The following is a 12,267-nucleotide window of genomic DNA, read 5'->3' on the forward strand; positions in this document are numbered from 1 at the left end:
TAATTTTTGGACATTCCGTTTTGGTAAAAACCGTGTATTTTTATACCCTTTAGGCTCCGGACTCCAATCCCTTTTGTCCTGGAAATTTAAAATTAATATGTCAACAACAATTCAAAGTTTGATACTATATGTATTTGAAGTATTCGGTGTTTACACCAATCCAATAAATACAAGATACATATTTTCATATATATTTTTATTACTAAGCATTATTAATTAATACATATTCTTACCTTAATTTATTACTCAACCATGATAAATTAGTAAAAATAATATAAAAACCGACTAAGGATAAATTTTACTATGTTGGAAAGGGATACATGAATGGAATTGGATTCAGAAATAAGAACAAGTAAAAGTAATTATATCAACTAAAGTCTTGGTGAGCCATAGGAGAAACCCTTCTAATAAGTATCGGAGGAGACAAAAATAATAAGTTTGAACTTCACAAGCACTCATTAATCAAATATTTTCACATCAAAAGAAAAAAATAATAATCAAGTTTGCTCAGCACATGAAGGCGCATGTTTTACCCAAAAACATCTGTTATTTAAAGTGTGAAACTTTTTAGACGACTTGAGGCCGTGCGTGAAGGAACATACTATTAGTTACGTACAACCTAAAATAAATACTACTAATAATGATCCATCTATAGCAATTTATTAGTACATACAATACAAATATTGTTTAATATGTTACATTTCATATATAAATAGCATTGATAATAGAGTCGTCAAGTCTCAACCCACACGTCAATTAAGATACAAAACTTAAGCTAAAGCAAGAGTAGGAAGGAAATATGTTTACGTAATTAATAGAAATACACTTGACACATAAGTAACAGTAGAACTTAATTAACTTTCTTCTCAAATCTCAATTTGTGAGAGGCTTCTTTGCGAGTCCATATTGTCAAATACTGCATGCCCAAAAGAATTACAGAAACTAATTAGAAACTTAACACGGAGACTATATAACAGTTAAATTGTCTCAAAGACCTGCAATTTCTTTTTAAAATTGATACCCACTTTGCTAAAATTAATTTTATGAGTTTAACTTATATACACCGCCAATTGTTTTTTTTTATACTATTAGGTGACTCAAAAAAAGGTGGGATTTTTAATTTTGAAATAAGATAAAGATAAATTTCTTACCTGTCACAATCCACTTTTGGTCCAATAGGAACTCTCTTGATCTTACAAACCTTGAAAAGTTTTCTTCCCTTTTTAACATTAATACTAGAAGAATTCCCAGTTTTCTGAAGACACTTGCATAAATCTCTAATATCATCAATTGTACTGTTTTTTACAAGACTAGCCAAAGTTTGAGAACCTTGACAACACTCTGCTGTAATATTATCACAACAACCCAACAAAAATGGTTGGCATGGTGATAATAAATCTTGGGCTTGATAGCAAATAAGTGACTTCAAAGGGATAGTATTTTTCATAGTCACAAATCCTACAAATCCTAGAACAATTAGTGAACATAACATTGCTTCTTTCATCTTCATATGTTGATTTATTGTAAGTGCAATGAAGTTTTTTGCTTTGTTGCTCATTGGATATATAGATGGTGTTCAAGTGCTCTCATTTTTTCTTTTTTTTTTTTTTGGGGGGGGGGGGGGGGGGGGGGGGCGAGGGGGCGGTAATATAATGTATGGACTCTTCCATTAATGTCAATCGGTTCAAGTTGCATTCAACATTTCTAGTGATCATGATTACCATTTTTGGGGGGGTTGTTTGGGTGTTGGTGGGAATCTTTTTCAGAGTTGAAACATGTACATATTTGACAACCCTATTTAGTTTAGGATTTAACGGAAAGAATTTTTATACTATCTGTACATTTAATTCGCTATAGTATCTATTTGTATTGGTCTTAGAATTATTTATTTCTTATTGCGGACAATTACTTGCTGAAATTATTTTTAGAAGACTTAATAGTGTAACATTCTCTTTTACTTATCATGTCATATACTATACTACGTATCTTATGTGAAGCTTGTTTGTCCTCTTCCTTTCTTGGTATGTTTCACATAATTCCATTCATGAGAGAAAGGATTTTTATTGTTGTTTTTCAAACATTTTGTTTAAGGATACAAGATTTACTTGAGTTAAAGGTTCAGCTAGTTCAGCGCCAAAAAAAAAAAAAAGGTTCAACCTTCTTTTAGTATGCTATGAGCAATTAAAAAAATAAGCAAGCTAAACTTTATGCTAAGCTAGCAAACTATATGACTAGCTTAAAAAAAAAAAAAGTTCAAGCTTCTTTTAGTATGCTATGAGCAATTAAAAAAAGTAAACAAGCTAAACTTTATGCTAAGCTAGCAAACTATATGACTAGCTTACCTAGTGATGAGTTATGATATGTTGTAGTTTTGATGATTTGACAAACACACCAAGTACCAGGTCCTTGATCAGGTCCCCTAGGCACTTTACGAAACATGACAGCTGGAAAAGCTGTGTGCACTGCTCTGACTGGCAGAACTGCAGTTCAACATGCTGGAGGTCAAACTTGTAAACAATGTGAAAAGATGAAAGGTCCCTATCCGTGGTCACATGTTCCTCACTTGGCCCCTTATATATACAACATATTGGCATTGTTTAACCTAGCACTTCCAAATCTGAAAATTATATTTCTCTCAAGTGCAGCCGCCACCCCTCTCAAGGTCAAGAACAAAGCCTCGACAAACCAAAGGACCAGATCCCTGAACTGAAGATGCTTCAAGTCCTTAGGTTGTTGAGTCTTTATTCCTTTGTTCTATAAATTGTAAACCTACTCTTCTCTCTTAAGAAGTTGTTTGTAGGTGATTTAATTCTCAAAGGCTGCTTGTAGGAAGTTTATCTTCACAAGCTTTTGAGTGGTACACTAGGCTAGAGTTAGTCTAGGTGTATTAGTTTGAATTCTTAGAAGTTGTTTGTAGGCTGTTTACCTACTTAAGCTTTTGAGTGGTACACTTGTATAGAGATAGTCAAGGTGTATTAGGTTGCTTGGCTAGAGGTAGTCAAGAGTTGCTTACAATAGGGTTATTGTAAGGATGAGGCATCACGAGTTTATATTCCTAGGTTGCAATAGCTTTAATCTAAACATTGCTCAGTTTAGTGAAGTTGGAAATCCTACTGGGTAGGTCGTGATTTTTAATCCCTTGAGCAAGGAGTTTTCCACGTAAATATCTTACCTTATTTACTTCTTGCAACTATCAGTGAAAACAGTTTAGGGACCAGGTCTCTTAGACTATTCCAGTCAACTCTTAGGCTGTGAACTATTAAAGTGTGAACACTTAGGTTCTATCAATTGGTATCAAAGAAGGTTCTTTCTAAAAAGGTAATACCTAGAAAGGATCCTCGTCATGGCTAGTTCACCAAACATAAAGAAAGGAGAATCTTTCACAAGACCACCAAGGTTCAATGAAGAATTCTATGAATGGTGGATGGCAAAAATGCGGGATTTTATTTTGACCAAGGACCCTGAGTTGTATTACATTATTTATGGCCCTCATGCTTCTGCCAAAGATTGTGAGTTTGAAGAAAACTCAGATCCAAAAGAAGAGAAGGAACTCAGTGATACTGAAAAAGAAGCCATACAAAAGGATCTCAAAGCTGAGAAAATTCTTATTCGCAGTCTTAGGTCAGGAGAGTATAATCTTATTGCGTCTTGCAAAAGGGCAAAGGAAATCTGGGATGCTCTCAAGAATGCCTATGAAGGATCTTGTAGAGTAAAGCAACTTAGAATCGCTTACCACAAAGTATGATTTCTTCAAAATGAAGGAAAGTGAGTATGTTCGTGATATGTACACGAGATTCACTTCCATCATTAAAGAACTTCATTCCCTTGGTAAAATTACTGAGGAGCATCTCTTAGTTCGCAAGCTGTTGTGGGTGCTCCCAATTTCATAGGAAGTAAAAGCTAGTACTATCCTTGAATCCATGGATTTGGAAGAACTGACACTCGATGAACTAATCAATGACCTCAAGATTTATGAGCTAAAAAGGAAAAATGAAGAAAACAAGAAGCAAAGAAGGAAGAAGAAGAAGAAGAAGAAGAAGAAGAAGAAGAAGAAGAAGAAGAAGAAGAAGAAGAAGAAGAAGAAGAAGAAGAAGAAGAAGAAGAAGAAGAAGAAGAAGAAGAAGAAGAAATATGTCAGATCAGAAGAGAAAAGTGACTCAAGTGGAGATGAGTTTGAAATGATACACATCACTGAAGGCTTTTCAAAGTTAGGAAGCTGCAGCAGAAATGTCGAGGAAGAAAAAGAGAAGTACCAGGTACCTGAGGACAAGTTCAGCTCAAAAGCTGACACCTTGGTCGAGGAAGCTCTAGTTACTTAGGAAGACTTCTCAGATGAATCTGAAGATGGCAGGGATGCAAAGGAGATATTCATGATAAATATTGATAACGAAGCTTCAGGATATAACTCTAACTTTGCTCTTATGGCAAGATCAGAAGACGAGAATGATAAGGAAGAAAAATGTATCTCTGGATCTGAAGACTGGCCTTCGACTCATTATGATTATGCTAGTCATTTTGAGGACCTAAGTAAATAAAAAGCTCAGTCATCATGAAGAAACAAAGAGGATGTTGAAAGCAAACTAAGACGACCGGGACTTGGTCCTCGAACAAAGAAGAGCTTGTTACCTGCATGTGCAAAGAGACATCAAGCTCATCCATTCTATCATTACTTGGGACCTAAGCTAGTTTGGGTTCCTAAGTTTTATAGGTAATTGGATGAGAGGGCTGGAGTGAGAAAGGAGCAGTCAACAAGGGGTTGGTAAATGTGACTGCTCTGAGCGCAAAATTCAAGAAATAGTTAACCTTATCTCACTCAAGGCCTTGAAAGGTGGGAGTATGTCAAGTGATAACATGAATAGATAATGCACTCTTTATGTGAGCAAAAGTCGGCAAGACACTCTCTTACGGATTTGAATGTGCATACCATGCTGAAGTGTCAAACTGCAAGTGTACTAAGCGGGGTTAGCTACGGGGAGTTCAACATAGCCAATCTTATCCTATCAGCAGATGTATACTTGGTTCCTATCAATGATGTAAATGAGCAGGATACAAAGTCTAGAGGATTTGGTCCACATAATATCAATAGCAAATTACAACAACTGGTGTGCTGAAGACAAGACAAGGGTAACTCTTGCTGATGATAGGTGGTATTTTCATTAAGCTTGTGCTTAATGAATGTGTGTTCGGGACTCTGTTCTTGGACTGTACCTACTTCATTTGCTATCCTCTAAAAAAGAACAGAGATCACAAAAGCAGAGGAGAATAGAGCGTAAGGTCGAGATGATAACTCAACTAAGGATAGCAAATGAAGTAGGTACAGTCCAATGACCAAAGAATGCAAAAGAACCTGGTCCCTTCATATATAGAACCTGAGGTTTCTAAGCTATCACTTCAGCTTGATATGGTTCCTTATTTCTCAAGGCAAGAGCTTTGGATATCAAAAGATCCTTATAAAGATGACTCGAGAAGAGAAAAGAGAGGGTTGTCCACCTCGTGGACAAAAGTTCTGAACAAAGGGATGACAAATAAGGAAAATCATCCTTTGTGTTTACAATCTTGTAAACCATCAAAAGGCTCCCTACTCCAGTGCAATCAAGGATTTGCATAAAGTTTAGGAAATACGATGTCAAAATCTCTGAAGAGTCAAGCAAATCTCTATTGTATCCAAAGGCTAAATACCACTACCCTTGCGTTAAGTGCTGAGTTGCATACTAAAAACTCAATCAAGTTCAAAAGGGTCTCGCTTGAAGGTATCTAAGAAAGGACAATCATATCCTAAATAATCGAAGAACCTGGTCATCACTTCTTATCAGGAGACAACATAAGCCTGCTAGACATGCTAAAGTTTGTGAACTGGGTTCTTTATGAATTTAACGAGAATTCATGGAGTGGAGTTGAATATGCAATCAGTGATGTCATTTAAATCCTTGGAATAGTGTCTAAGCTTCATAGATTAAGTCAGCTAAAAATGTGAATGCTTCAAATTATCTAATAGCTCCTCAATGAATGGATATGTTGAGAAAAGAGGTACAATGCATGAAGTGTTTTTTGGAGATATCTAGATCGTTCTTATACCGTTACAGGTATGCTCACATGGAAATTTCAGGACAACCTAGCATTGGAGACATTACACTCTTCAGAGCTTTTGCCTAAGCTGTCTTTATAAAGGTCAAGGGACCAGGTCCCTATGACTCAGGTTAGTAGTCTGTTCAAGCATTTATATACTTTTTAATTTTGCCTAAGTGCCATGTTATCATCAGTTCCCGCTTACTTTTAAGCCCAAATGTCTTCTTTCTCTTCTGAACCAACCTGGGCGTAAAAGTACTCTATGTTTAAACCAATAGGAATCGGTTCCTTCTCCTTTTACAAGCAAATTTACAATATTTTCTCTTCTCTCTTACCTATATCACTCAACCCTTACACTCTATCAAATTCCACTTTCTTATCCATCTTTCTGCTCAAAATAGACCATGTCGAATCTTGAGTCCTCATCTTCCATTAGAAATGAAACCAACCCTACTCGTTCATCTTCCAAAGAACCTACGCCAATAGACCTACCATTATCCTCACTTTCTCAAGAAGGTCACACTTCTACTATCCAAAAACCCAATGTGCTCTACAACTCAAGAGAAACAAAAATAAAGAGTTTTTATCTCTGAATCCACAAAACCGTCTTTGTCTGACAACCCCGACTCTGACACCAGTGCCATAACCGTTAATACCTCCCAACTCTTTGGTCTAACGGAAGAAACAGTTGATAATAATGATGGGATATAGGTGTCAAGTCAAAACAAAGGTGATGAAGTCTATAGGTTAATAGAGTTGATGCATGAGACTGAGGAAAGGGTTTTAGAAGAACAAACTCAAAAATCAGGAAACTCCAACCTCTTAGCCAGTATAAAAAAAAATAGAAAGTACCATAAATGTAATTGGTACTGTGATTGGTAGTTATGAAAAAGAGGTGAGGTTGCCTGCAAGGGATATTATCTTGGATACTGAGGTTAAAATAGGAAGGGTTGTGTCAGGTGATGCAACAAATGAAAGTGAGTCAGTGGGAAAATTTGGTAAAGATACAGAAGACGTTGGAGTCCATGTGTGTAGTGATACTGCCAAAGTAAAAGGTGAAGATGTGAATGTTTGTCTAGATAATACTGGTGGTATCCCTGATGACATTGTACTAAATTTTGTAAGTGATATTATTGAGAAAGAAGTGATTGAAAGGGAATCTGAAAAGTAAGTATGGAAGCACAGGAGAAGTCTGAAGGGTTTAAGAAAAAGTTAGTAGAAAAGAAGATGGAATAGAGGAGCTGTGGTGAAATAGAGTATGTGAGTAAGGGACCTGGTCCCGAGGAATACTGTTTGGATATTGTACCCCTGTCCTATAACGACCCTCCCGGTCATTATGAGAAATGTAGGATCACTCCACCAAATAGAACCTTCCCTAGGGTAGAGCGAGCTAATAGAAACTCAGTTGTATGATTCTAAGAACTAAAAATTTGACTTGTTTGTGATGGTTGTTTGATTTTGTTGTGTCCATCGGGGGGTGACGTAGGAAATTAGAACTCCGTTGGGAATTCCGAGGCTACGGGTGGATTCGTATGATATTATATATATATATATATATGCATGTTTGTTTATATTTGTGAGGTCTCGGATGAAATGTTAGGTGATAGAGTAGAAAACTGACACTACAAGAAAAAGTATATTTGGCAACAGATTTTTTTTTTGTTTACCATAGATTGATTATTGCTGCAAAAAGAACTTTTGGCAACAAATTTTTTTTTTTTGTTGCATAGACTTTTCCCAAGGGCTGTTATTGCAACAACTTTTTTTGTTGTTGCCAAAAGTACTTTCTGCAACAATAATCAATACTATGGCAATAAAATTAAATTCTTTGGCAACAAAAAAGTTTATTTGCCAACAATAAAACTAAGTTGTTACCAAATATTAAATTTTCTATTGCCATTTCTATACTTTCTTGTAGTGTGGGCAAAAAGTCGAGCTTACTACCCAAATGACACCACTGCGGCGGGGCTAGTACCGCTACGGTGGCACCGCTATAGCGGTGAGCCCCTTGCCGCCAGCGGTCAAGGTGAGTTCGAGTGTCCGTTGTGGCGGGCAATGGCCCGCTGTGGCGATGTCGCCATAGCGGAGGTTGGGGTTTTGTTGGTCTGCTATAGCAGGCACTTGGCCGCTATAGCGAGACCGCTCCAGCGGTGGTCTGACCGCCGCAGTGGTCAACCGGGGGCAGAATACCGTGTTTTAAACACTTAGTTCCACATTATTTATTCATAAAACTCCAACACAGTTCCCCACAAACACCTAGGATGAAATTCCAAGCTAGGGCAAGAATACTCTTGAGAGATAAGTCTCATCCACCCCTTTCAATAATTTTGTATCATCTTCATGATTATCATCTCTTTTATGGGTTTTCAATGGTGAAATTAGTAATACTAACCCTAGAAATTAATAAACCTTCTATACTTGATGGGTTATGATTGTTATAATTTATTTATCATCTAATGGCTTGGGTTAACTCCTCTTAATCATGAATTGAACCTTAGAGCCATGAACTAAGTGAATTGAGACTAAGGGTTCCATAAAAATGGTAGCTTGGACATAGAAACTGCTTGTAATTTGAGTGGTGATTAAATATTATTATATTTTGATGGTTAGTGATTACTAAGGCCCTTCTAGGTTGTTTTACACCTAGAAATCATTCACCCATTGGAATGGGGCTAAATGGAAGGGTGTCTTGCATTAATTTTGTGATTAGAATAATTGTGACTCATTGAGCATTCTAATTTCTAGACTTTGTACGTTCCGAGGCTTTACGAAAGGGAAAAGTTGTAGCAGAGTGATTCGAGTTGTTCCAGCTCTACGTTTGAGGTAGGTTACGGTCTACTTGAGTTAGATTTTGATTAGTTGATGGTATGTGTTGTGAATTCTATAGGAGAAAGCATGTCTAGTCATCATGCATGATATTGTGTGGTTGAATTCCTATGTGCAATTGATTGAGTGACTGTGTAGGCTTCGTGCCACTATTCATGTGTGTTGGATCTACAGTTGATGTTGTTGTGATGAGAAGTTAATATGATCTTCTCGGTGAAATTGTGATACGAAATGATGATTTGAGCATTGACAATAAGAGGGCAAGAAATACTGTTATGTATAGATATATAAAAAGGCACAAATGTGACCTAGATTATGGGATCGTGGTTCGAGGATTGTTCCAAAAATGAGAGATACATTGATGTGGGTCGCATCCGAGATTCTTTCAGGAGCGGAGATTTATGCATGGGTCTGATGAGTATCCGTAACGAGTGGTACATGGACACGATGGGTCCCTTGCAGGTCATGACTACTGAGCAATGACATCAGTTAGCATGTGTGTACAGTGAGTATGTGGTTATTGTTTATAGACTTGTTCCCATTTGTGGTTCCCGTTGATTTGATTCTTGATATCTTTAAGGCGACTTGATTTGGGATTATCCTTAGTTGACTTGTTGTTGGGTTATTGATTTCATGTTGTTGGCTGGCTTGTTTATTCTATTGATTTTATGATGTATGCATGATACTAATCTTAGTCGGCCTATGATATCTACTGGTACATAGTGTTTGTACTGATACTACCTTGCTGCATTCTTTTGAGTGCAGATTGTGATCCAGAGACTGCTACCCGTCCTCATATCTAGCATTGAGGCCGTTGCTACCAGATTTAGGGTGAGCTTCTATCAATGTCAAGCCGCCCGAAGATCTTTTTTTATGATGTCTATTTCTACTCCAGACATTGTGGTTATTTGTTAGACAGATTTCATTCCTTAGACATGTTTTAGATTGAATTTTGGGAATTTGTAATAGTTAGGACTTTCGTAATTACTTCATTTTTTTATGGCATGACTTATTTTATTATCTTGTGCATAAATGAGTAATAACAGATTGAATCGGTTAATCTAAAAACAGACTTCAATGAGTAGATGATTTGTGTGTTGGTTCGCCTACTAGGAGGTAGTGTGGGTGTCAGTCATGGCGGGTTGGGTCGTGACATGTCCTCCATTGTTGTACCTCTAGAAGGATGCCCGGGAAGGGAATCTGGTGCCTCAAAATCATCTTGGAAAGGAAATATTACCAAGAGTAAACATGTTGCCAAAAAGAAAATTATCTCACAGCCTAGCAAGAAACCCTTCACTATCAAACTCAGAACTCAAACTCAATCGGACTCCACCCTTAAGACTGACAAAGAGAAAACTCCAAAGATTAGAAGAAGTTTGGAGAGGCCAAGAGACAAAGAAAAGGTGATGAATGTGGTTGAGACCCAAGGAAAAGACGAAGAAGAAGAGTCTCCCCAGGAAAGAAGAGTATCTAAAAATAAGGTGAAATTGAGAAGTGAGAAAGATACTGCTGAATTGCACAAGTTTCAAAAAATCTCTCAATCTCCTAAGAAAAGGAAGAACTTTGAAATTGAGGAAATAGGTCCATCCAAAGGGAAAAATGTGGAAGTCAGGAAAGGACCTGGTCCTTCACGATAAGGAACACTCAAGAAAAACGAAGAGATTTTGAGAATCAAGAATCTAAAAGGACAAAAGGTGCTACTTGGAAGAGTGCTTGATCCTGAAATAGTTGGACATCAGGGATTGAATGAATTGATAGAAATCTTAAAATCTCAACAATGGGACCATCTATTTGAAGGGCCTGCTCTTGCCTATGAGAAAGAGGTAGCAGATTTCTTTGTAAATCTGCAGTACAATGACAACCATACCTTAGTGTGCAGAGTTGGAGAAGTCAATTTCACTCTGGATAAAACTCAACTGGGCGAGATTCTAGGTGTTCCAACTGAGGGAATGAAAATGCTGGAAAATAACAAAACTATCAAAGCTTCAGATGATTTCAAATGTTTCATAGTCAAGATTGGAGAGCAAGTGACCACCGATATTCTGTATAAGAAGCAAATGAAGCCACAATATCAGCTTCTTTTTTAGTTAGTCAACAAAGTGGTATTTCCCAGAGCTGAGAAAAGGTGTATTGCATCTAAGTTCCTGATGGAAGTCCTGGATGAAGGACACTTAGTCAGTCTACCCTCCATCATGATTGAGCATATGATGAAACTCGTAAATACAAAAGATGGAAAGCATGGTCTACCTTATGGTTTTTTCCTAATAAAAGTTTTTGATCTCTTCAAAGTTGTTACTAGGAAAGCTACTAAAGGAATAAGGAAACAGATGTTCTCATTGAGCACACTAGAGAAATGTGTCATTGTGCAAAAGAAAGTGGGAATAGGAAACACCTATACTATTTCAAGTCTCATTGAGGCAAATGAGAAAATGTTAGCTGACATAGAGAGGTTGCAGGTTGAAAATGCCTTGTTAAAAGCAGAAAATGCTAAGCTGAAGGCTGGATGACCTGGTCCTAGAGGGACACAGACAGCAGAGGTTGCTAAGTTAAGAGGTGAAAATAAAAATCTGTGGCAGAAAGTTAGACGACTTCAGGAGCAGTTCTTGGAAAATCGCAGAGCTGTAGATGCCAGGCTGGACATGATGCTCAAAGCTCTCCACCCTATCAAACCTACAAACACATGATCCATCTCCTTTTATTCTTTTTGGTCCCCTTGCCTACCCCTGGTCTTAATTATGTAAAATCTCTTTTTGGCCTGTAACAATGACTATGGGCACTATGGCAACTTTATTATATTTATGCTTCAACTGACTGCTAGATCTTAATGACAATTGCTCTATTTTGTGCATCTGTCTCTCCTTCATATTGTTCTGGTTGTTTCTGTTACTAATCATTTGAGTTGCCCAGGTTTTCTGAGTTAATGACTCTGAACTTCTTCAGGCTTGTGCTATTTTTATTTTTTTTGTATCTCTTTTTAATGATGCGAAAAGAGGGAATGATGAATGAATGAATTGATGCTTTGATGCTCCATTAATTTTTAATACTGCACTTGATGTTAAAGGCCACGTTCTTAGGGGGAAGTCCCAAATGAATATCGCACAGCTGTGAAAGGAGTCTAGTCCGCAAGGGGGAACATCAATTACAATTTGTCATCATCAAAAAAGGGGAAATTGATGAGTTATGATATGTTGTAGTTTTGATGATTTGACAAACACACCAAGGACCAGGTCCCCGAGGCACTTTACAAAACAAGACAGTTGGAAAAGTTGTGTGCACTGCTCTGACTGGAAGAACTGCAGTAGCACAGGTGCAGCATGCTGGAGTTCAAACTTGTAACCAATGTGAAAAGATCAAAGGTCCCATATCCATGGTCAT

The 12,267-nt window shown here is 37.2% G+C and overlaps 1 protein-coding gene across 1 annotated transcript; it reads right to left on the reverse strand.

Annotated features, from left to right (window-relative positions):
• Nucleotides 1-615: 615 nt before the first annotated feature.
• On the reverse strand, nt 616-1,595 carry LOC132610593 (non-specific lipid-transfer protein-like). The gene is made up of 2 exons (XM_060324911.1): nt 1,152-1,595; nt 616-916 (listed from the first exon to the last, which is right to left on the reverse strand). The coding sequence occupies exons 1-2, from the start codon at nt 1,556-1,558 to the stop codon at nt 910-912; spliced, it is 414 nt and encodes a 137-aa protein (XP_060180894.1). The 5' UTR covers nt 1,559-1,595; the 3' UTR covers nt 616-909.
• Between the last annotated feature and the right edge of the window lie 10,672 nt (nt 1,596-12,267).

The sequence above is a fragment of the Lycium barbarum genome, chromosome 9 (assembly GCF_019175385.1).
Source record: "Lycium barbarum isolate Lr01 chromosome 9, ASM1917538v2, whole genome shotgun sequence".
Taxonomy (NCBI): Eukaryota; Viridiplantae; Streptophyta; class Magnoliopsida; order Solanales; family Solanaceae; genus Lycium; species Lycium barbarum.

Excerpts from the sequence above, each read along its gene's own strand:
- LOC132610593 (XM_060324911.1), bottom strand. The coding sequence starts at position 1,558 with ATGAGCAACAAAGCAAAAAACTTCATTGCACTTACAATAAATCAACAT.